Source organism: Canis aureus, chromosome 30 (genome assembly GCF_053574225.1).
Source record: "Canis aureus isolate CA01 chromosome 30, VMU_Caureus_v.1.0, whole genome shotgun sequence".
NCBI lineage: Eukaryota > Metazoa > Chordata > Mammalia > Carnivora > Canidae > Canis > Canis aureus.
Window position 1 is genome coordinate 26,185,221 of NC_135640.1, and position 22,707 is coordinate 26,207,927.

The 22,707-nt window shown below is 39.0% G+C and overlaps 1 protein-coding gene and 1 non-coding gene across 8 annotated transcripts in view; both read right to left on the minus strand.

Annotated features, from left to right (window-relative positions):
• Window positions 1–22,707, minus strand: part of APP (amyloid beta precursor protein) — a 262,507-nt gene that overhangs the window by 43,597 nt on the left and 196,203 nt on the right. For all 7 annotated transcript variants that reach the window (XM_077878896.1, XM_077878895.1, XM_077878894.1 and 4 more), the window contains 2 exons: window positions 19,436–19,564; window positions 18,430–18,529 (listed from right to left, as the gene is read on the minus strand). In XM_077878896.1, the coding sequence (XP_077735022.1) occupies window positions 18,430–18,529; window positions 19,436–19,564 (229 nt within the window). The remainder of the gene's footprint in view (window positions 1–18,429; window positions 18,530–19,435; window positions 19,565–22,707) is intronic.
• Window positions 9,721–9,824, minus strand: LOC144302117 (U6 spliceosomal RNA). Its single transcript, XR_013368994.1, has one exon. It is a non-coding gene; the product is annotated as a U6 spliceosomal RNA (small nuclear RNA).

Genomic DNA, 22,707 nt, shown 5'->3' on the forward strand with positions numbered 1-22,707 from the left:
CATGGGAAACCTTGCCCGCTATTTCCTTCTGCAACAATTTCTCATCTCCACACTTCCTAGCCTCAGCACTAGACTGCAGGCAAGTCCCTGATGCGTTTCCTGTTGAAAATTTACATGGAATTCTAGTAATCTCCTTTCTTCAAAAAATTGCTTAAAAATGTTATTTTCAGGGGACGCCTGGGTGGCTCAGCAGTTAAGCAACTGCCTTTGGCTCAGGGTGTGATCCTGGAATCCTGGGATCGAGTCCTGCATCAGGCTCCCTGCATGGGGCCTGCTTCTCCCTCCACCTATGTTTCTGCCTCTCTCTCTCGCTGTGTCTCTCATGAATAAATAAATAAAATCTTTAAAAAGATGTTATTTTCAGGGCACTGGGGTGGCTCAGTTGGGTAAACGTCCAACTCTTGATTTTGGCTCAGGTCATGATCTCAGGGTTGTGAGACTAAGCCCCATACTGGGCTTCGCACTGGGTTGGGAGCCTGCTTAAGATTCTCTCCCTTTCCCTCTGCTCCTCTCTTTCCTAACTTCTCCCTCTCTTAAAAAAAAAAAAAAAAATTTTCATCTGAGCATAGTTAAAACTTTCCTGTCCTCCACTGTGCTCTGGAAGTCTCAACTCAGAAGCAAAACAAAAACAAAAACAAAAAACTGGACTTCACCTCAAATTATGACACATTTTATGAAGTTATCAGCTTGGTGTGAGATCGCTACTCTTTTTATGTAATCACATTTAAAAATGTAACCACTTTTCTCTGAATATGTAATATTATACATGGACATCTTCAACAATATGTATGTAATTCATTCACTTTTAAAATTTAGGACTCTCTAAGATTAACTCCCACAGTGCTCCAAGAGCTTTTTCTTTTTTTTCAGTGTGATATAAGCAATCTTTATTTGAATATATTTTAAGCTTCAACAACAAATTAAAAAATGATTCACATTATGGTGAATTTATACATGTCTTTTCATCTTCCAAGTAGAGTAAACATTAATTAACCCTGGCTAATTAAAACAACCATGGTTTACAAATTTATCCATTAATCAGCCTCAAGCAAATGCAAAGCATTTTCATAATTTGAACCAATTATAAATGGAAATTATCTTTTTAATGAAGAGGTCATAGAATTCAAGACACGTGGCCCTTTGACTTAAATTTGATAGTGTTTTAGAAAGAAATTTTCTTTGGATTCATAATATTCAAGGAAAGAAAAAATAAAATTGCTTGGTATGGGTTGAAATATGTTCCCCTAAAAGTCAGATTGACGTCCTCATCCTCAGTACCTATGAAAATGACCTGATGTGGATAGAGGGTCTTTGCAGGTACATTCAGATAAAGAGGAGATCGTACTGGAATAAGACAGGCCCTTAATCCAATATGGAATTCAGGTGACTCTTGATCGTTTCGAAGACACACCAAGACAGAGACAAAGGGGAGAATACTAGGTGAAGGCAGAAGCAGACACGGGAGTATCCGTGAGCCAAAGAATGTCCAGGATTGTCAGCAGCACCAGAAGCAAGCTAAAGGAATGGAAGAGGTTCTACCCTAGAGCCTTCAGAGGGAGCATGACCTTGTAGACAGTTTGATTTTGGATTTCTGGCCTCTAGAATCACGAGAGAGTAAGTTTCTGTTGTTTTAGGCCACCCAGTTGTAGTAGTTAGTCATGGCAATCCTAGGAGACGCAAACACCACCCACATACGTGAGTATTAACCGTCTGTAAATAAGATAAGCATTTCTGGCTGTAGTAATCACATTGGACTAGAATGTGGTTTCTTCCTGAGCCCTTGACTCCAGGCAGGGATGGGTAGACCGAGGAGAAGAATCAGGAGCTCTATCATCTACTATTCTAAACTCATTAGTGCAGAGATGTTTCCCCCTGAATACCATAAGTGTTTCAGGGGAGACTAGATGCCTCCCTCATTTCAGCGACTCTTCCCAACTACAGAGCGTATCACCCACATCCCTTTCTTGGCCATCGATGGCTGCATGCCTGACCCAGATAAGGCCAAAGGAACTTTGGACACTGGTGTCAACTCTTAAGCTCAACAAGGAAGTAGAAGGGCTTCAGTTTCAAATACTTTATAAACACAAAGGTCATGCCACATCCTCTCTAAGCAGCCAGAAGCTGAGCTGTCCCTGGCCACATAATGTGTGGCAAATGCCTGGCAGGTTTCAGGTTTTACTAAGTCCAGGGTGATGAAAACACCACCATCTCAAACGCCACAACAGAATCTGTCACCATACCTCCATTCGGCAACTGAACTGAAAGGAGTTGGGGCAGGTGGAGTCCATCTACAGCACTGAGCTGATCAGTTTGCATTTAAAATTCACATTTGAGGGGCAGCCTGGTGGCTCAGCGGTTTAGCACGGCCTTCAGCCCAGGGCATGATCCTGGAGACCCGGGATCAAGTCCCACATCGGGCTTCCTGCTTGGAGCCTGCTTCTCCCTCTGCCCCTGTCTCTGCCTCTCTCTCTCTCTGTCTCTCATGAATAAATAAAAATCTTTAAGAAAATAAAAATAAAATTCACATTCGACCAGCTGGATCTTGGAAAAAAAAAAGGTTCTGTCCTAAAAGTTTTTCTTCATTCTTGTATGACATATAGATGATTAGAATAGAATATTTTATAAAGTAGCGTGTTTAACAGCAACTTCTAGGTTATCTGTGACTCTTTGGCCCAAGAGAGCACTAGACTACAGGCCAGTCCCCAGTGCCTTTCCTGTTGAAAAAAATAGGAGGAAAATAGGGCTTCCAATACCCAGGTATGGACTATATCATGCTACATACTTACATTACCTGGCCTGTCCTTTCTTTTGCTTTCACACTGGCAATGCTTGGCTTTAGGTCACTCAGAGACCAACTTAAGAGTATGTAGATAAATTAGTGAAAAACAAATGTTAAAAACTCACTGAATCTTTCCATGTCAAGTGTTTGCTTCTTACACATCAAAAAGATCTTATATTTGAAGTTCATAACGGCAGACTGTAGGCTGTCAAAGGGAACCTAGTTCCAATGATTTAAGGTACAGAAGCAGGAAAAATACCTTGCATGGTCTCCCCTGACTTTCTTAAGATAAAGAACCCATGTGAACTAAGATGATGATGGTTGAGGAATGCTGAAGAGGCAAGGGTACACTGGATATATCCAAAAGTACAATTTAGTCAAGTGTACAGGACGGACCATGTTTTCCCCCAAATCCTATGTTGAAGCCATAACCTCTAATGTGACTATATTTGGAGACAGGGCCATTGAGAAAGTAATTAAAGTTAAAAGAGGTCCTGAGGGTGGGGCCCTGCTCTAATAGGATTGGTGAACTTTGTTAAGAGGAAGAGACATGAAAGCTCTCTCCTGCTCTGTGGGTGAAAAGGCCACGTGGGGACACAGCAAAAAAACAGTTATCCACAAGCCAAGGAGAGAGATTTCAGGAGACACTAAACTAGTTAAGACCTGATCTTGGATTGCCAGTTTCCAGAACTATGAAAAAAAAAAATCCAAACCCATTTCTGCTTTAAGCTACCTGGTCTGTGGAGTTTTGTTACGGCATCCTGAACTCACTAAGACACTCATCTCATCATAGCCAGATAAGCGAAAAAGCAAAGGTCAAAACAACTTTCTCTAAGGCATTTTTGCTTCTTTCTTTTTCTTTTTTGTGGTTTTTAAGAAAGAAAGCTAAAGATGAGAGCAGGAAGTATAAATTATCAAGGGCTCACCAGGTGAATTTCTTGCACTACACACCTTTCACAGAGATGACATGGAAGTGATTTATTTCAGATATGACTCAGTTCAGGGTTTGAAAGTACATTTGACCTTTGGGGCTTTTCAATTTTAAAAAAATTTTTACGGCCATTTTGCCAAGAAAGTTCTCAAATGCTCCCCCTCTGTTACCTTTCTTCACTGCAGGTGGGGGAAAAAGGCCAAATGACAAATGACAATTTCCCTATGTGTCTGGGACATTTGTAGTCATGTGATCCCTTCGCTTTGGGGGAAATGAGGAGATGCTTTGTGATTTCTAGGCCAAGGCACCACACAAGATACTTTAAGAAACAAAGGAATACAGGGGCACCTGGGGAGCTCAGTGGTTGAGCGTTTGCCTTCGGCTCAGGGCGTGATCTCAGGGTCCTGGGATCGAGTCCTGCATCAGGCTCCCCAAGGAGCATGCTTCTCCCCCTGCCTATGTTTCTGCCTCTCTGTCTCTGATGAATAAATAAATAAAATCTCAAACAAACAAAAAAAAGAAACAAAGGAATACAATTTGCTTTCCTGTGTAACCTGCAGAATATGTATACCACTGCTTAACAGAGTGAGTCACCTCTCAGGTTTGGCACCTGGAGGTGGTTCTCAGCACGCCTTTTCTTGCTGATTTTTTTGTCAATTCCCAGAGAGAGACACATTAAGCTCTCTGACAATCTGAGCTAACATTAAGCTCTCTGATGATCCTTCACGATTAAGCTTTTACCATTTGTCATTTCCAATGCTGACAACTCCGAGCGTATTTTGTCAATTTTCCCTTTCACTCCTTATTAAAAAAATATCACTTTGAATTTGAAGGGAGCCTAAACGGATAATTTCTTTAAGTAGAATGTCAGTATCAGTGATAGCAAATGAAGAATCTACAGTGGGAAGGAAAGGTTTTGGTAGAGCAGCGGATTCACAATTTCTGAAGGAGCACAAAAAGAAGTAAGTGGTGGAACATGTTATAAAAGATGACATTTTCTCACCGAAGCCTGCTCTATTGCTTTTATTATTTACTCCTTTTAGATATGGTTAATCAACATTAATAAGCAGTTTATGCCGGTCCTTTTTCATAGCTAATAAGAAGTCTTGGATAAATAAGACCATCAGCCCTGTCACACCTAAACAAATCCTCAGTGAATCCGAACTTCAAGGTTACTAATGCTTCACGTTCACATTTTATAGAGTCACAGCATTAGAAATCCACATGGCCTATTTACTGGGATATATTCATTTTCAATGACAACAATGGCAATTCCTCCATGTTCAAGACTAATATAAATTGTAATCCGAGGCTGTAAGAATCCTTAGATTTCTGCTATTTCATATAAGCAAGACTTCTGAATATTTAAGAATCCCCTGGGGAGGGCAGCCCGGGTGGCTCAGTGGTCTAGCGCCGCCTTCAGCCCAGGGTGTGATCCTGGAGACCTGGGATCGAGTCCCATGTCAGGCTCCCTGCATGGAGCCTGCTTCTCCCTCTGCCTGTGTCTCTGCCTCTCTCTCTCTCTCTGTCTCTCATGAATAAATAAATAAAATCTTAAAAAAAAAAAAAAAGAATCCTCTGGGGAGGTAAGGAAAATGCAGCTTTCTATAGGTCAGAGGTAGGGGCCCAGGAATGTGAATTTTTAACAAGACTTCCTCCATATAATTGAGCTTTGATTGGCCCCAGGAACACATTAAAAACCTATAATTTTCAGAGTAACAGCTTCCATGGGGAGTGTGTATGCCCTTTAGAGGCTTACAGCAACCGGACTGAGGACATCAGCAAATGCCAGATACTCTTTTCTGTTTACTAGCTGATGGCACAAAGCTGCAGCAATCATGCAAAACAATGAGGAAAGGCTCAAGTTATGAGCCATGGGTCATTCAGCTCATCACGTTAGCCTGCTCTATTAGTGGGTCATTCCAAGGACGTAAAGCCCAGATGATCAAGGCCTTATATAAAACCAGAACACTCAGACCCAATCTCCCAGAGGGCTCCCAATTCTGTTCTAATGTGCCTATTTATTTTTTTTTAAAGCATCATATTTGTTTACACCCAAGTATGTGAAGACATTCTTTGATTTCCGAAGGGATCTGGCCAGACCTACTGAACCTCCTGGGCCTTGGCTGTTTTTACAGCACATTCACAGACTCTAATTTTGATCAAGCCACTAAATCACCCAGAATCCGTAGTCTGAAAATGGAAAGATTTGGCTCCACTTTTCTGTTCCTTTGAAGAGGTCTAGACAGCAGGGTGGATGCAGGTCCATACCATCAAAGAGATCTAGAAAGCAAAGTCTCTCTTACATTGTCATAGAACATCTGACTTACACACAGACTCCATGATAATCAACAGAGAGGCTGGTTAGGAAACCCTCCCCTTTTTTGATAACTGTGTTTTAGTAAATTCACAGTCTTGCCTTAATTTCTCTCATATCTAAACAAAATTTAGATATTTCTTGAAACAGCTTTTTTTTCTCTTTCCCTCATGGTAACTGGCATTGCCAAAAAGAGTTTGGAAACTGTTCAGTTTGATTCTTAGAAAATTGAGGGGCTGTTCCTTTCATTGTTATATCTTCAAAACATTCAAATTTGGTTGGTTTGTTCCAAGTGTCTGTTCCCAGTATTTATTTTTTTTTTTTTTAAGATTTTATTCATCCATGAGAGACAGAGAGAGAGAGAGAGAGAGAGTCAGAGACACAGGCAGAGGGAGAAGCAGGCTACACAAGCAGGGAGCCCGATGCAGGACTCAATCTCAGGTCTCCAGGATCACGCCCTGGGCTAAAGGGGGTGCTAAACCACTGAGCCACCCAGGGTTCCCCATGTTCCCAGTATTAAAAAAAAATTGCTAAGTACTTCTAGAATTCATTTTGACTGACATCAATTACCTCAATAAATTGAAAGAGAGGAAAGCAAAACTGTATTAGAAGTATTTCCTTTCTTTTACTTGAATTACAGGGAAACTAAGAGCTCTATAGTGATCACTGATTTTATATAAAATCCAGAAGAAAACAGAGATGACCTAACAACAGTCACTAATTATTTAGATTGGTGGCTTAGACCCTTTCCTCCTAAGTTTCTTGGAATGTTTGCACTTCCCGCCAACATCACATATTGCAATCTCCTCGTAACTTTAGGGGCATTGAACTCCCAAAAGAGAGAAGTATAAATTAGAGGTGTCCGACAAGGCGAAATTGAGTCGTCTATCATTGCTCCTTTCTATATAGTTATTTTAAAGGTAGTAACACTTAGCAAAAAAATATAAACAGGGGCGCTTGGGTGGCTCAGTTTGGTTGGGTGTCTGACTCTTGGTTTCGGCTCAAGTCATGATCCCAGAGTTGTGAGACAAAGCGCATGCCAGGCTCTGTACTCAGTGTGGAGTCTGCTTGAGATTCTCTCTCTCCCTCTCCCTCTCCCCACCATTCACACTCACTCTCTAAATAAATAAATAAAATCCATTTTTAAAAAATGTATAAACAGCAGTAAGGGGTGTCAAAGTTTTAAGCAGTGATACCTCTCTCCACTAGGGTGCCAGTCAGTGTATCTGCAGGGATATATATACCATGTGACTGCTTAGCAATTATGTTTCTGTTCCTGTGAATTGGAGCTGTTGTATTCCACGAATTAATCAAATAGAATAATTCATTTATGTTTTCATCTTAAATATTTTTTTGTGGCACCTAGTTTTTATCATGTGGATTTAGGATGTAACTATATAGGTAATATGACTGGCTCAGTGGGGTGTGAGAATAGATCCTTACTGTTTATTCACTGCTCGTTAAGTTAAATATACTCTAAACCAGTAGTTCTCAAATTTAGTGTGTGTCAGAGTCACTTGGATAGCTTGCTAAAAAAGAGATCACTGATCCCCATCCTGGTGTTGCTGGTTCAAAAGATCAGGGGTGGGACCAGAAAATGTGCATTTCTACCAAGACTGCGGGGATGCAGATACTGCTGGTCCAAGGACTGCTTTTAATCAAACAATTCCTTGAAGACAGGCATTTGTAATTACTTATACTTAAAAATCTCCTTGAGGAGACACAGATGCATAAAATTTGATTCATACCTTCAAAAAGCTTATACTCAGGATGTGGCTGTTAGTTGATATGTACACATCAAAGCAATAATAGACACGTGTAATATGTAAAATAGATGACCAGAGGGTGGATGCTTTGTGATTTCAAAGGGAGATGACATGAGAGTTGGGGTTTTGAAAGCGCAATAGGATCTCAATAGGCCATGATTGGGTGTGGGTGCTGCAGACAGATGGAACAGGATAAATAAATGTGTCTAGGACTGTAGGCATAATATCAGCTTTACTGGAAAGTCAGGCTCATGCAGAACAGGAGTTAGTATCCGCTTTGGCTGTCCATGGTTATTTTGAGGACCAAGTGAGTCTTAAGAAAAGAAAGCAAAAAGTAAATCAGTCATCAAAAAGAAGACAACCAAGTACAGAAGATAAACGTACAAAAATACCCATAAAATCTTTTTCTTTCCTCTTCTATTCCTTTTTCTAAAGACATCTGAGTGGCAACCAATGAACTGTGCTCACAATGTCGTGAGAATGATCCATGCCCTGGTTTAGGAGACAGCCTAATGATGTGTATGATTTGAAGGGCTTTAGCAGCTAACACTCACAGAGCTAAAACCTTTATGTCGGATCCCTCACAAACGATTAGGCTCTGGCTAAGGATTATTACCTTATGCTTTCAGAGAAATCTGTGCTTGTCCTGCACAGAAAACAATCTAATGGCAATCATATACGAGAAGGCATGGCAGTTGCCATTTTTCATGTGTTGGTGTATGATTTCTAAGCAAATAGAGAATACAAATGTGATAAAAAATCCTGCAAAATGAACAACGCAGCTGTTTATGTCTTTTATAAACACCTCAATATTGACTCAGGTCTTCAACGGTGTTGAGTCTTTGAGCTTCGGAAGCACATCTACTGAGTTGTATCTGCTAAAGGGGGTACATTTTCAAAGAAAAGTTGTGGAAGGGGTGCTTGGGTGTGGCTCAGTCAGTTATGCATTTGCCTTCAGCTCAGGTTATGATCCCAGGGTCCTGGGATCGAGCCCTGAGGTAGGCTCCCTGCTCAGGGGTTGGGGGGGGCTGCTTTTCTCTCTTCCTCTGCCCGCTGTTCCCCCCAGCTTGTGCTCTCTCTCTCTCTGTCAAATAAGTAAATAAAATCATTAAAAACACAGTTGTGGAACCTGAATAAATAGCTCCCCGAGCCCAGTTTCATTTAGCTTGGCATCAGCAGGGACACAGAACAAATACCAGTGGATATGGGACATTAGAGTGGAGCCAGTCTTCAGTTTTACTGACAAGACATGTGATGAGGCATATCCCAGTTGTTCTGAGCCTAGGAAATGATGTAGCTGAGCCAGCTGAAAACGCCAAGCTCCCTTCTCGATAATCTTCAGTGAGTGATGGTGCAAGAAAAGGAATGGCTGTCAGATGTCACTACCTAATACCAAGAGACATGGCAATCAACATCCCTCAGCTTAATGAGGGCAGCCTCCTTCCCAACTCGATTTACTTAAAGTCTCCCCAGGCAGATTCTAAGTAGGAAAGATTGTGCCCCACACCTTCAATACATCTAAGAACAGAATCTGGAATATGGTAGGTGTTTAATAAATACTCATTAAGTTCCAACATCCCTGGTTAATTCTTAGATCCCCTTGCTATTCACGATAGCAAATGATGTGCATATGGACCTATCTTCTATCGTGATAAAGTATACATAAACATAAAGCTTACTATTTTAACCATTTTTAAGTGTATGGCTCATTGACATTAAATGAATTCACAGTGTTGTGAAATCATCACTACTGTCTTTTTCCAGAGCTTTTTTTTATCTTCCCGAACTGAAACTCTGCACCATTAAACCCGAACTCCTCATTCCTTCCTTCCCCCAGGACCTGACAATTACTATTCTACTTTCAGTCTCTGTGAATTTATTACTCTAGATGCCTCTAAGTCATCCTCTAGATATAAGTGAAATAAGGAAAAATAGGGGATGCTTCATAAATTTGCATCTCATACTTGAGTAGGAACCATGTTAATCTTTTCTGTATTGTTTCAATTTAAGGAGATGTGCTGAAGTGAGCACCATAGATATACCTCTGAAACCTTCTAAGACCACTTTGAGAGGTCACTGAGAATGAAGATGTTTATTAGTGAGCTCTCAGTGGCAATGATAATGTTAGCTTCCCTTTGACATGATAAAATCTGTTTATAAAATCTGTTTGATAATAGAAAACAGTAACAATTTAAAAATTGTAACTATTAACTAGAATAACAAAGTTTCATATATGAAAAGTTTAGAAAACTGCTTTCTGGTATCATTGGAAACATAAACAGAGAGAAACAGAAGCATATGTTACTTGGTCACAGTCCTTCCTTAGGTAAAGAAAACAGTTTTAATATAATACAGGAAGGTCACATTATGAATGATCAATGCTTTCACATCCAGTTACATACACAATACTTTTTTTATGCTGTATGTTATATCAAAAAGAGGATGTCTGGAACTTTCCCTTCTACCACATATGTTGACTATCATTTGAGAGTAAATCCATTTTAATTCCTCCAAGTCTTAATAATCAATAAAGTGAAGGTAGGGTTTTGGTAGAAGAGTGACTAATTTAGAATTCTGAACAGTAATCTTTCGACCAACCCCTACCCCAAACCCAGAACGTGAAATCTGGTTGCTTCTAGAGCTTACTAAATAAAAACAGTATGAAATGCTAATAAGTGTAATCATGTTAATAGGATATGTTCCCTCTTGTGTTTCCAGCCCTCCACTGCTCACATCCCAGGAAGTTCCTTCATAACTTGGCAAAGCTTCAGAACAAATCTCTATAGCCTCAGAGCTACCACTTCACTGTTACAGCCTCTGAAAAAGAAGATGAATAGTTTGCCAAGGCCAAGCTGGCTCGGGCTATTGCTTCTCCAAGGCATGAGACTTGCAACTGCCCCTCTTCCTTCTCTAAGACGACAGTATCTATGGTCTCTATGGCCTTAGGACCAGGTTTACCAAGTTCAGTGTCAAAGAGGAAGCCAAACATCTGCTCTCAAGAGATGGGTAGGCTCCCCTTAGTGCCACCAAAACCAAAAGCAAAGACAGAGCAATGCACAGGTCAATACAAGGAGTCATCATTTACTTTTTCAAAGAAATAGTCAGCTTTAACTCATGTTTTAATAAATGAACAATATTTATAAAAAACCCAACACATTAAATAGGCTACTTTAAACCCACTATCTTAGGTTAATAAATCTGTCAACACTAGTTGAAATTAAGTAACAGCCTGGCCTTGGCCCTTTGACCATGTGTTTCTGACTTGAAGGCCAAAGAGTTCTTTCTGAACAGTGTTTTAATTCATACCCAGTCAACATTCCTCTGTACAACTGCCTCATAATCTGAAATAAGTTAATGGATTGATCTCTTGTTATTTATCAAGTACGCTACCCTACTGTCTACGACCTACTTTCTCAAGCAGCCCATATTATATATGACAGGAGAACAGTTAACAAAAAGTAATGGGGCTTACTCGGGGAATACATTGCAAAATTTGTTTCTGAGTTAAACAGCAAGAGGCATATTAACATTCCTTCCATACTCTATCGCACATGCAAACACATTCATCTCATTCCCAGTTAGTCTTTGTGGAAATATATTTCAAAATTAATCTCAATTTCAATGCATCTCTATATTTAGAGTGGCAGGTATACTGCAATTTTTTCCCTCCTCTTTTAAAATATGAACCTTGGAGGCAGCTGCTTGTGAAAAACAAAATAATCAGCTCCTCTTCCAGTCTAAAATCTCTAGTTTTTCCCAAGATTCTACCAAAAAAAAAAAAAAAAAAAATCAGGACACATCTGCTGTAGGATTCTATGCCAAGAAGTAGTCTAGCAGCCACCACTGTGGTCAGACTTCACTCCTCAATCGTTCTGAGTTACTAAAGATTTAGCTACTAAAGATTTCCTTTTGGGTTTTAATTCAAATTACAGGGCCAAACATAAAGAACTGGTGAGTTAAGAAAAAACTTGAGACCTGTACTGGATCATCACAGGAATCAGCAGAACTTGGTGTGGGAGGCACTGCTTTAAGCTTCACCCTCGACCAAGTGGGTGGCAAAAGAGAAATGGCATGAGAACAGACAAAAACCACAGATGTGTCACAGTCATCATGATTTAAGGAAAAGCAACATTTGGAGTAAAAGGTGCCAGTTTGCTAAATTAATTTTCCTTCTACTTCTAAACAGTAACCCTCCCAAACGGGGTCAGAGTGGAATCATTTCATAGTGGATATCTTTTCAAGTAGCTACAGTGTTTTTTAAACTTCATTAAAGAATTACAATAGCAATACTACTCACATTGATCTACAGATCTAATGCAATCCCTTTTGAAGCCACCCAGGTACCTGTTACATGTCAACTTCTAAAAGGACTTTAGCAAAGATGTCCACAGATCATCTGGATGATACATACATTGTAATTTTAGATTCAATAACTAAACTTCTAAGGAAGAAAAAGACAGCTTACATATCTCATCCAAAAAAAAGTATAGAGAGCTAAATACAAAGCACGAAACTAGCCACTATGGACAAGTTAAATAAACACTTAAGGGTTGTAACCTCCTAAGACTGTTTACAGACCATTTGAGTGGGGGCTATGACTTCACTGGTGTGGCAGGGCTCTATTTTGCTGGCTAGAGATACATCAACACGGCAAAGCATCAAGAAACTGGGGTGCTACTGTCATATACTTTCCCATTTTGGAGATTAAAATGTTTGTTTGTATGCAAGTTCACTTGACAATGTATTATCATTTTCTCATTTAAAAAATAAGTGGTTCTATGCAAAAAACTCTAAATAGCCAAAGCCATCTTGAGAAAGAAGAACAAGTGGGAGGCATCATGCTCCCTGATTTCAAACTAGATTATAAAGCTATAGTAATCAAAAGAGCATGGTACTGGCATACAAATAGACATATAGATCAATGGAGCAGAACAGAGCCCAGAAAAAAACCCCACATACATATGGTCGATTAATTTCTAACCAAAGAATCAAAAATATACAAGTGGGAAAGGACAATCTCTTCAACAAATGGTGCTGGGAAAACTGAACAGCTACATGTGAAGGAATGAAACTAGACCCCTATCTTATACCACATATGAAAATGAATTAAAAAATGGATTAAAGACCTGAATGTAAGATCTGAAACCATAAAACCCCTGGAAGAAAACACAGGTAGTAGGCTCCTTGACATCAGTGTTGGTCTGATTCTAAAAGCAAAAGTAACAAAAGCAAAGATAAGAAACTAAAAAGCTTCTACACAACAAAGTAAATCATCAACAAAATAAGGCAACCTACTGAGAGAAGAATATTTGCAAATCATATATCTAATAAGAGGTTAATAACCAGAGCATCTGGATGGCTCAGTGGTTGAGCATCTGCCTTTGGCTCAGGTCGTGATCTCAGGGTCCGGGATCAAGTTCCACAACAGGCTCTCCGCAGGGAACCTGCTTCTCCCTCTGCCTATGTCTCTGCCTCTCTCTCTGTCTCTCATGAATAAATAAAATCTTAAAAAAAGAGGTTAATATGCAAAAGATATAAAGAATTCATACAACTCAAAAGCAAAAACAAAAAAAAAATACAAAAACAATCTAATTTAAAAATGGGCAGAGGATTTGAACAGATACTCTTCCAATGAAGACATACAAATGGCCAAAAGACAAATGAAAAGATGCTCAACATCACTATCAGGGAAATGTACATCAAAAAACCACACCACAGTGTTTCGAACCACAACTCTTCGAAGCTATTATCAAAAAGACAAGAAATAACAAGTGTTGGTGAAGATGTGGAGAAAAGGGAACCTGTGTGCACTGTTGGCAGAAATGTTAACTGGTGCAACTTCCATGTTAAACAATATGGAGGTTCCTCAAAGATTAAAAATGAAATACCATATAATCCAACAATTTCCCTTCTGGGTATGTATCCAAGGAAAATGGGAACACAAATTTGAAAAGATGTATGCACCCCGTGTTCATTGCAGCACTACTTATAATGACCAAAACATGTAAATAACCTAATGTCCACCAATGGGTGAATGGATATAGAAGATGCAATGTACATACATGCGCACACACACATATTCATATACATACAATGGCATATTATTTAGCCATAAAAAAGAAAGGATTCTTGCCATTTGTGATAACATGGATGGGCCATGAGGGCATTACGCTAAGTGAAGTAAGTCAATCAGAGAAGGACAAATATAAGTGTAGAATCTAAAAAAACCCATACTCATAGATATGGAGAACAAATTGGTGGTTGCCAGGAGCAAGGGCTGGGAGGTGGGCAAAATGGATAATGGGGGGGCAAAAGGTACACACTTTCAGCTGGAAAATAAGTCATGGTGATGTAATGTACAGCATGCTGCTGTAATTAATGTGACTCTACCGCATATTTAAAAGCTGCTAAGTGAGCAGATCTTAAAAGTTCTCATGACAAGAAAAAAATTTAACTCTGTATGGGGACAGTTGTTAAGTAGACTTATTATGGCGATCATTTTGCAATGTATTCAGATACTGTATATGAAATCATATACAGTACACCTGAAACCATAAACTATAATGTTTTATGTCAGTTTACTTCAATTTAAAAATAAATAAATCAATGAAATAAGTGGGTCTATTCTGGAAAAGGAACTGTCTTGACAAGAAGGGGATGAAGAGGGACACCTGGGTGGCTCAGTGGTTGAGCATCTGCCTTTGGCACAGGGGGTGATCCTGGAGTCCCGGGATTGAATCCCACATCCGAACTTCCTGCAAGGAGCCTGCTTCTCCCTCTGCCTGTCTCTCTCATGAATAAATAAATAAAATCTTAAAAAAAAAGAGAGGGGGACAAAGATAATACCTTGAGAAGTAGGCAAACAAATGTTGGCCGTACCTGTAATTCAGGTGCCTATGCTGGGGAAAATGTGAAAAGGAGCTCGGAGACTGTTGGTAAAACTAAAGAAGGAGTATATCTTTGGTAACTTATGAACCAAATGTTCTCATTTCCAAATACCTGAATCATCTATAAAATAATAAATGTATATACATTTAAAAGGCATTCCTTATGAAAAACGAAGAGCATGAGTCCAATTAGTTGATAGCTGTCTCACCTCCTCTTATAATTTATTTTCTCCTTGCTGCTCTTCCTTGACTAACAATTACATACAAGGATACTTAAAATTCTCGGTAGAAATCAATGTTCCATTTTGTTGGTTTGGCAACTGCTATAAATATTCTATTTTCAACTTAAAGTACTTTGGATCCATCAAATCCCCAAATCAGTAGGTTTGTGAGGGGCAGAGAATGGAAACACTGTCTTTGAAATAAGCATGCTGAATTTTTCCCAAAGAGTTCTATCAAGAGGCCATAGTAAAATTGTAATAATAAATTATAAGCATTCTGTCATGAGCACGAGTTCCTTGATCTCCTGCCACATTTTTCACTCCTACCCCATTCATTGTGGATTTATTCAGCCAGAGATCCCTCCAACATCTGGTTTATAATAATGCGTGTTTTTATTAATTTTGAATACTAAAAGAAAAAAAGCCCAGGGTACGAAACAATGATTCCTTCCTTCCCCTTTCCTTCCTACTGCTTTTCTCATAAATTGGTCATTATAGCCTTCTGTGAGACAGCCATCTCCGAATTGGGAGCGCCAATATTTTTAGCCTTGAGGTAGCTGCAAAATGAAGCACTTTGATAAATAACTCAGTGCTGATAGAAAGGATAGAAAAGAATCCTTTTAGCAAAGATGTAAGAAAGATTACAAAGGACATAAAACCCTAATCATTTTGAAATAGCAATCTCACAAAGGAAAGGCTGAGCTGAAGAGCAGAGACGAAGGAATACTGCCTTTTGCAAGGGTTAAAAGACAATTAAAACAGCATATGGACATTGAAGATGTATATTTTCATGAATATATTGATTCTATCATTTGCTGAATAAAAAGCAAAGTCCTAAACAGCTATTTTAAATGAATAAGGGAACTTTTTCCCCCTCTACAAACAATGCCTTAAGCCTTTTCTTGCAAGGAAACTTCATAATTTGCATGCAAATTACTCTTTTTCTTAAACGGAAAACATGAAGTAATATATGGGCTGTGCCTGGGAACTTGCACATAATAATTCAAACCAAACTAAAAAATTATTATAAAATAATAAAAAACACAAGCTTTCACAAAACTAATAGAGCAGTTTTGGTTATTCACACTTACTGGTGAAGCAAATCAAATAAATAGTCTCAGACTCTGATAGGAAAGAAAGTGAAAGTAGGCAACATTATTTAATAAAATGAGTGTCAAAGTATGTGAATTGGACAGATAACCAAATAGCAGAGGGTCATGGAAATTATATAGGACAATACTGTAAAATGTTATTAGGTATAGTACTTGGGAGCTCGAATGGTAGGTAAATAGGTCTACTTAATGGAAGTTCATTAAGGCAAACTTCTCTTTCTACAGGAAATGGCCATTTAAAAATGGAGGCAAGAAAGATTTTTCAAAAGATTGATTATCTTTCAGGATTTTGTATCAGTACATTTAGAATGACAAAAATTAAAAAAAAAAAAGTACCATGTTCTCAATTCAACTTCATAGTTGAGGTTTTCTTTTTTTTGTAAGAAAAAATTTCCATGACTCTAATTTATCTGAATATCCTCCCTGTCACTGAGATCTGAAGTTCATTGTATTGTCCTATTCTTGGGCATTTTGCAACACACAAGATATCTGATTCACCATCTGTTCTGTGGAAGTGTGACTCATTGGTGGCCACTGTTTTCAGTAGTATTTTGCTGAATAAAAAGCTCTGATAATTTAGTGATAAAGAGCCAACCATAATTACTGGGTGAGAGTGGTATATTGGTCATTAACTTTCTAGTCCTTCACAATGGCTTATTTCTCTATAGTTCGGTATTACTAACAGTATCTCAATTGAAGACATACGTGAAAATAAGCTTGTTAAGACAGGTATCAGGCAAAAATACATTCATGTAGGAGACTTGTGCTCCAGTTCATTAAGAGTGATGATTTCTTTGATTTTTGTCCTTTCTATACCTGAATGGGGAATTTTCTTATACTTACTTGAGATAGTGTTTTAAAAGTTCTTTGCAAATTTCTGCCCCCAAATATATGTAACAAGAATATTCATTTCTTACAGAAATGTAATAGAGTGGAAGATTAACAGGAAAGCTTCTCTTTAATCCATGGTATAGACTAAAAACTCTCCTGACTATCCTCTTAAGATATTGCTCAAGGGGGATGCCTGGGTAGCTCAGCAGTTGAGCATCTGCCTTTGGCTCAGGTCGTGATCCCATGGTCCTGGGATCGAGTCCCACATCAGGCTCCCCACAGGGAGTCTGCTTCTCCCTCTGCCTGTGTCTCTTTCTCTCCCTGTGTCTCTCATGAATAAATAAATAAAATCTTAAAAAAAAAAAAAGAGAGATCTCATTCAACACTGAATTCCTTCTGAACAGAAGTTTAGATAGCATTATTATGAAGTTTTTTTTTCAAGCATGTGGCTTGAAGTGTACTTGATTCCGTGTGTTAATACACATCATGAGCAGATCCTCATTGTCTGATGCATGCCAAATATTTGATAGCAATACAAGCAACATTTATAGAGCAGTGCTGGGTTAGAAAAGAGCGAGTACAATAGCACTGGCATGAAACGTAAAAAGCAAGCCAAGGAGTGTTTCAGACACTTCAAAGGAGGAATTCCTGTGAAGGGTGTACCCATCTACAACATCCTGGGTGTTCTCAATTCAGATAACATGCACCCATTTCCAACTCAATTAACAAAGGGCAAGCCTGCTTACGGAGAAAGACAGGTTGTTTATTTCTTGACAGCTTCTGTACCAAATCTCGAGGATACATTCAGTTCTTTTATGTTGAAAGATTCACTAGCATAACTGCCACCCATGTACTTTTAAGAGGTCAAATTAAACAAATATGGGCATTGGAGGGTGGGGTTTGTAGAGACTTATTTTATGCGATACTCTACTCCCTTTCCAAGAAAAACAAAAATGAGAGAACTTACTCATCTGAACTATTAAACATGGCATTAGGAAATGTCGGGACATAAAAGAGTGGGTACACAATGTCCATTTCCTGGTTTTGAGAACTATCATAGTTATGGAAGATGTTACTCTTGAGGAAGGGGGGTGATGTGCATACTGGACCTCTCTGTACTATTTTTCCATGAATCTATGATTATTTCAAAATAGAAGCTTAATGAAAGATGGGGGGCAAATATATCATGACTTTAAACAACCACATGGCTCAGAGAACACTCATGGCTATTAGGGGAGGGGCACCAGAGAAAGATGCATTACTGAATACAACAATAACTTCGAAGTTGGAACACAGATGGTTTTGAGCTTTTGCTCTGCTCCTTAGGATATGTGTGCCACAGGCAAGTGCATTTCTTAAATTCTAAGCCTGAGCTCCTTCACCTATGAAATGAGGATACCATGCCACTCATGAGGTGATGATGATTTCCACACCACCCCCCCGCCCAAGAAGGAAATCTGTTTCTCCTCCCACAGATCAGAAAACTGGTGGTTCTTGCTGCAGACACACTTAGGTGGCTGATTTTTCTCTCCGACAGGAGAAGAATACATTTAAATGCTTGGCGTCAAGAGAAGACCTTACTTACCGACTTCATCCTGAATCTCCTCAGCCACTGCCGGCACATTGTAGAGCAGAGAGAGGGACTGGTTCATGCGCTCGTAAATCACACGGAGATGTGTCATAACCTGCAATAAAGGGCAACAGCTCCAGGTGAGGCATCTTTGGAGCAGGGAGAAGTTGTTTTCCTTACCAAGCACCACAGACAGATACAAACTTCCAAAATAAAACTGACAATACGCTGCTGGAACTTGTGACCTGAAAGGTCATCATGATTTTTTTTGTTCTTCCATCCTTTATTCTGTAAGGTTAGAGCTACTTTAAATTTCCCACTGTATCACATGCTTGTAGCCATAATTACAAAGCCAAGTGAAAAGCGCATTTCTGTCCAACTCTGATTCCTAATATTTAGGGTCCCTAAATAACCCCTAATGCCCTAAATCTATTTCTGTGCAAATTTTTCAAAAGATAGGAACATATTTCAATTTGACCGGTTATTTCTTTCATTCTATTCATCCATCCATCTAGTTATTTAAAATTCTTCTATTTACAGAAATGTAAAATTTCAGATGGCCAGGGGTAGATCTCATTTGTCAACCTTTGGGAATGGAAATAAAACATATTATTACAGGGCTTCATTTAGGCTCACATTATATCCTAGCACTGTGGTAGCAGTGGAGTTTATGATTGCCTGTCACAAGTTAATAGAAGCAATTTTAGAGGTTTTGGCTAATATAACTTCTGTTGTCTTCATTTTAGTCATTAGTTTGAAATGGTTCCTTAAGAACTGGCAGTCAACACTTGAGATTTTTATATTTCTTGTTATTTTCATAGATCAGAAAATGTCAAGCCACAGAAAATGTCAAGTCACATGATGGTCTAAGAAGAGCCTTTAGAATTTACCAGATATTAAACAACTCTTGCTATAAAGGTAAAGTACCCACAGGTACTCTGGAAATACCTAAAGATCTAACTCAAAGAGCAAGCCTATTGGATTGTCAAGGCTGCATATGAAGACCACATTCTGTGTTTACCTGGGACCGGATCTGAGCAGCTTTCTTTGGATCCACCATGCGTACATGTTCAAAATGTTTTAGGGTGTGCTGCCTGTCTTTCTGTTCAGCACGGACATACTTCTTTAGCATGTTGAACACATGACGAGGCTGTTATGGAAAAAAATGAAAAACAAAAAAAGAAAAACAACAACTTTCAGGTTTGTGCAAAATATTGCTTATTCCCGGGGCGGTGGGTCAGAGGTCCCCCTAACTCATTCTCTAATGTGAAAGGACTGTGAGTCATCTTTTTGCAATTTTCTCACCTCTGTCTTAATGGGTAATTACTTAGTTGATTGGCCACTTTTCATTTCAACGAGAGCATTTAACATTTGACATATATGATGACCGTCCTTAATCAACATTTTCTTTTTAAATGGCGGTATTCTGTTACAGAGAGATGGTTTTGGGATGTCATATTTAAGTTAGATCCTTCCTCTTTTCCCACCAAAATATATAGGGGCATATACAAGACTACATTTCTATATGCACAATCTTAATGGTTATATCAATGGTGATACTGTATAAATAATCCCATCGTCAGTAAGCATATAAAATATAATAATCAAAATGAGAAAAATAATAGATAACCACTAATGATTTGTAGGCCAAGGAATAACTGATAAGCTTTAAGACACAGTATACTTTCCCAGGAGTAAGGCCAATGTGGAACTATAGTTATTTTACTTTGAAATTTAATTAAATTCTTTCTACGCCATCAGATTCTAATTCTTTCACCAACAATTAAGTTTAAGTGCTTCTACTTTTTTCTAATTGGTTCTACTTCATTTTTATTCCAGTCTTACTTGAAAACATTCATCCCAATAAGAAAGAACAAAAGCTCCTCTGTCTTAAATGATTCTATTGCTATATGTATCCTACTATGTGATTTTATAAAATGATTTCCAAAGATATATATTTCTTGGTTATTAAAACAAACAAACAAACAAACAAACAAACAAAATCCTATGAAAGTTCATGTCAGGAAAAGAATTTTGGTCATTTGGGCAAACCCGATTATCATCAACTAGGTCATGGACACCGTGAAAGCCAGCTGGAAGTTATGGAATTTATTTCTAGAGGTGGTATGTTGGAGGTATAGGATCAAAGTTGTAATATTTTGTGGGATGTCCCTCCCTTTTTCTTTTGGTTAACTTAGAGGTCACCTCCCTGACATCCCAGGTACAAGTGGTATCCTTTCTTTGTGCTCCCATGAAATACTACGTACATCCCCACTATTGCACTTCACACAATCTATTGAATTATTTGTTTTTGTTGCTTTGTTCAACTGTGAGACCCTTTAGGGCCAGATCTGGTCTTTCTTTATCAGGAATCACAGTACCCAGTGCCTGACTCAGAGAGGGTGACTTGCTTGCTTTATGCTTTCCACAGGTCACATTCCTATACTTAAGAAAGGAAATAAACACAATAAAGAGAAAATAAACCTGTGCTCATCTGCCCTATTTCTTTCACCCTACAAGAAATGTGCTTCCCCATAACTCCAAAAAAGGTATACATCACAGCTGGAAACACAGCTTTTGGTAGCACATCATTATACTTCTCATTTGTACTCTGAAATCTAGTTGAATCTACAAATCAGAGAATGAGCTTTTAAATCCTAAGAGAAGAAAAGTAGTAAAAGAGAACAATTGATGAGCTACATTGATTATAACTGGATGACTGGTTTAAAGGCACAGGCTATTATTGAACGGGACAGATATTTTGTATGTAGGATTATGCAGTCAGAAAATCATATACCCTTGATCCTTGGCTTATTATTCGACATGGAGCCCTACAGGATTCTCCCTCTAGTTTACTATTACAATGATGCCTCCAAGACTGGAGACAGAAAAGGGTGACCATTAATTGTATCTATTCATGATGTCCCTGCCTTTGTTTTTTTTTTTTTAATTTTTATTTATTTATGATAGTCACAGAGAGAGAGAGAGAGAGAGAGAGAGAGAGAGAGGCAGAGACACAGGCAGAGGGAGAAACAGGCTCCATGCACAGGGAGCCCGACGTGAGACTCGATCCCGGGTCTCGAGGATCGCGCCCTGGGCCAAAGGCAGGCGCCAAACCGCTGCGCCACCCAGGGATCCCCCTGTCCCTGCCTTTGATTGGCTTCATATACTTTCTTAGTTGCTCTATTTCATTTTTTCCCTTGAAAAGGCTTCATTGTTTTGAGGAAAATTGAATTTTTTTCTTTAAAGAGCTCAAGTAAGCAAAAATACTTCAATTAAACATAAGGATTGCTTTCATCATATCTACTAATCGATCAATCTATCTACCTATTTATCTGCAGCCCAGACACCTAGGAATGTTCCTCGAAGGCATTCTGTCCCAAAATGATGGTCAGGGATGAGTGTGTACACTGGAATGTAAAGGCTCCCAGTGGTCTTGGCATTCCTGCATTAAATCTCAATCTCGAACTAGAGAATGGGGAAGTAACTTCTGATAACTAACATCTGGGTCTCCCCTTTTTTCTTCTACTATCACCAAAAACAGCATTCCCACTTGCCAATTATTACTGTTAACATCAATTTTAAAACAAATAGGAGAGTCCCCAAATTATCTAGGCTCCAATTTTCTCTTCTGTGCCATTTAGAGAATGTATTTTTCATATTGAGCATAGTGAGTATTAAAATATTCTGTGTTGGGGTGTCTGGGTGGCTCAATAGGTTGAAGTGTCCAGACTTCAGCTCAGGTCATGATCTCGAGGTCCTGGGATGGAGCCCTGTGTGGGAGTCAGCGCTCAGTGGGGAGTCTGCTTCTTTGTTTCCCTCCCATCCCCCCCACCATGCTCAAGTGTGCACTCACACACACTCTCTCTCATAAATGAATAAAATTAAAAAGAAAAAAAGTTCTGTGTTAGCTACCCAGGGTCATGCTTATTAGTTCACAGCAGGAACATGATACACATTTCTCCCACGCAGACCTCGCCTCCAACGCCTACCCGTCTTCTTTCCTCTAAGCAATAGCAGTCCCACACTTAGTCCTTATAGAATGAGAGAGACCATGTGCTTTATGCATAGTAACTCACCAAATCTTCCCATCAATCCTACAACTGGGGTTTTATCTTAGATAAAACAAAGCACAAAGCTTGAGGACTATGTGGCTAGTTACACAGCTAGTTAAGAAAGCTAGTCCCTGGGTACACTGAGAACAGCTAATCTAACCCTGGCTCCCAAACCCGTTGTTTCCATTGCTATGTGATCCTGCATTTCAGAGAGACTCTAACATGGATCAACTGAAGA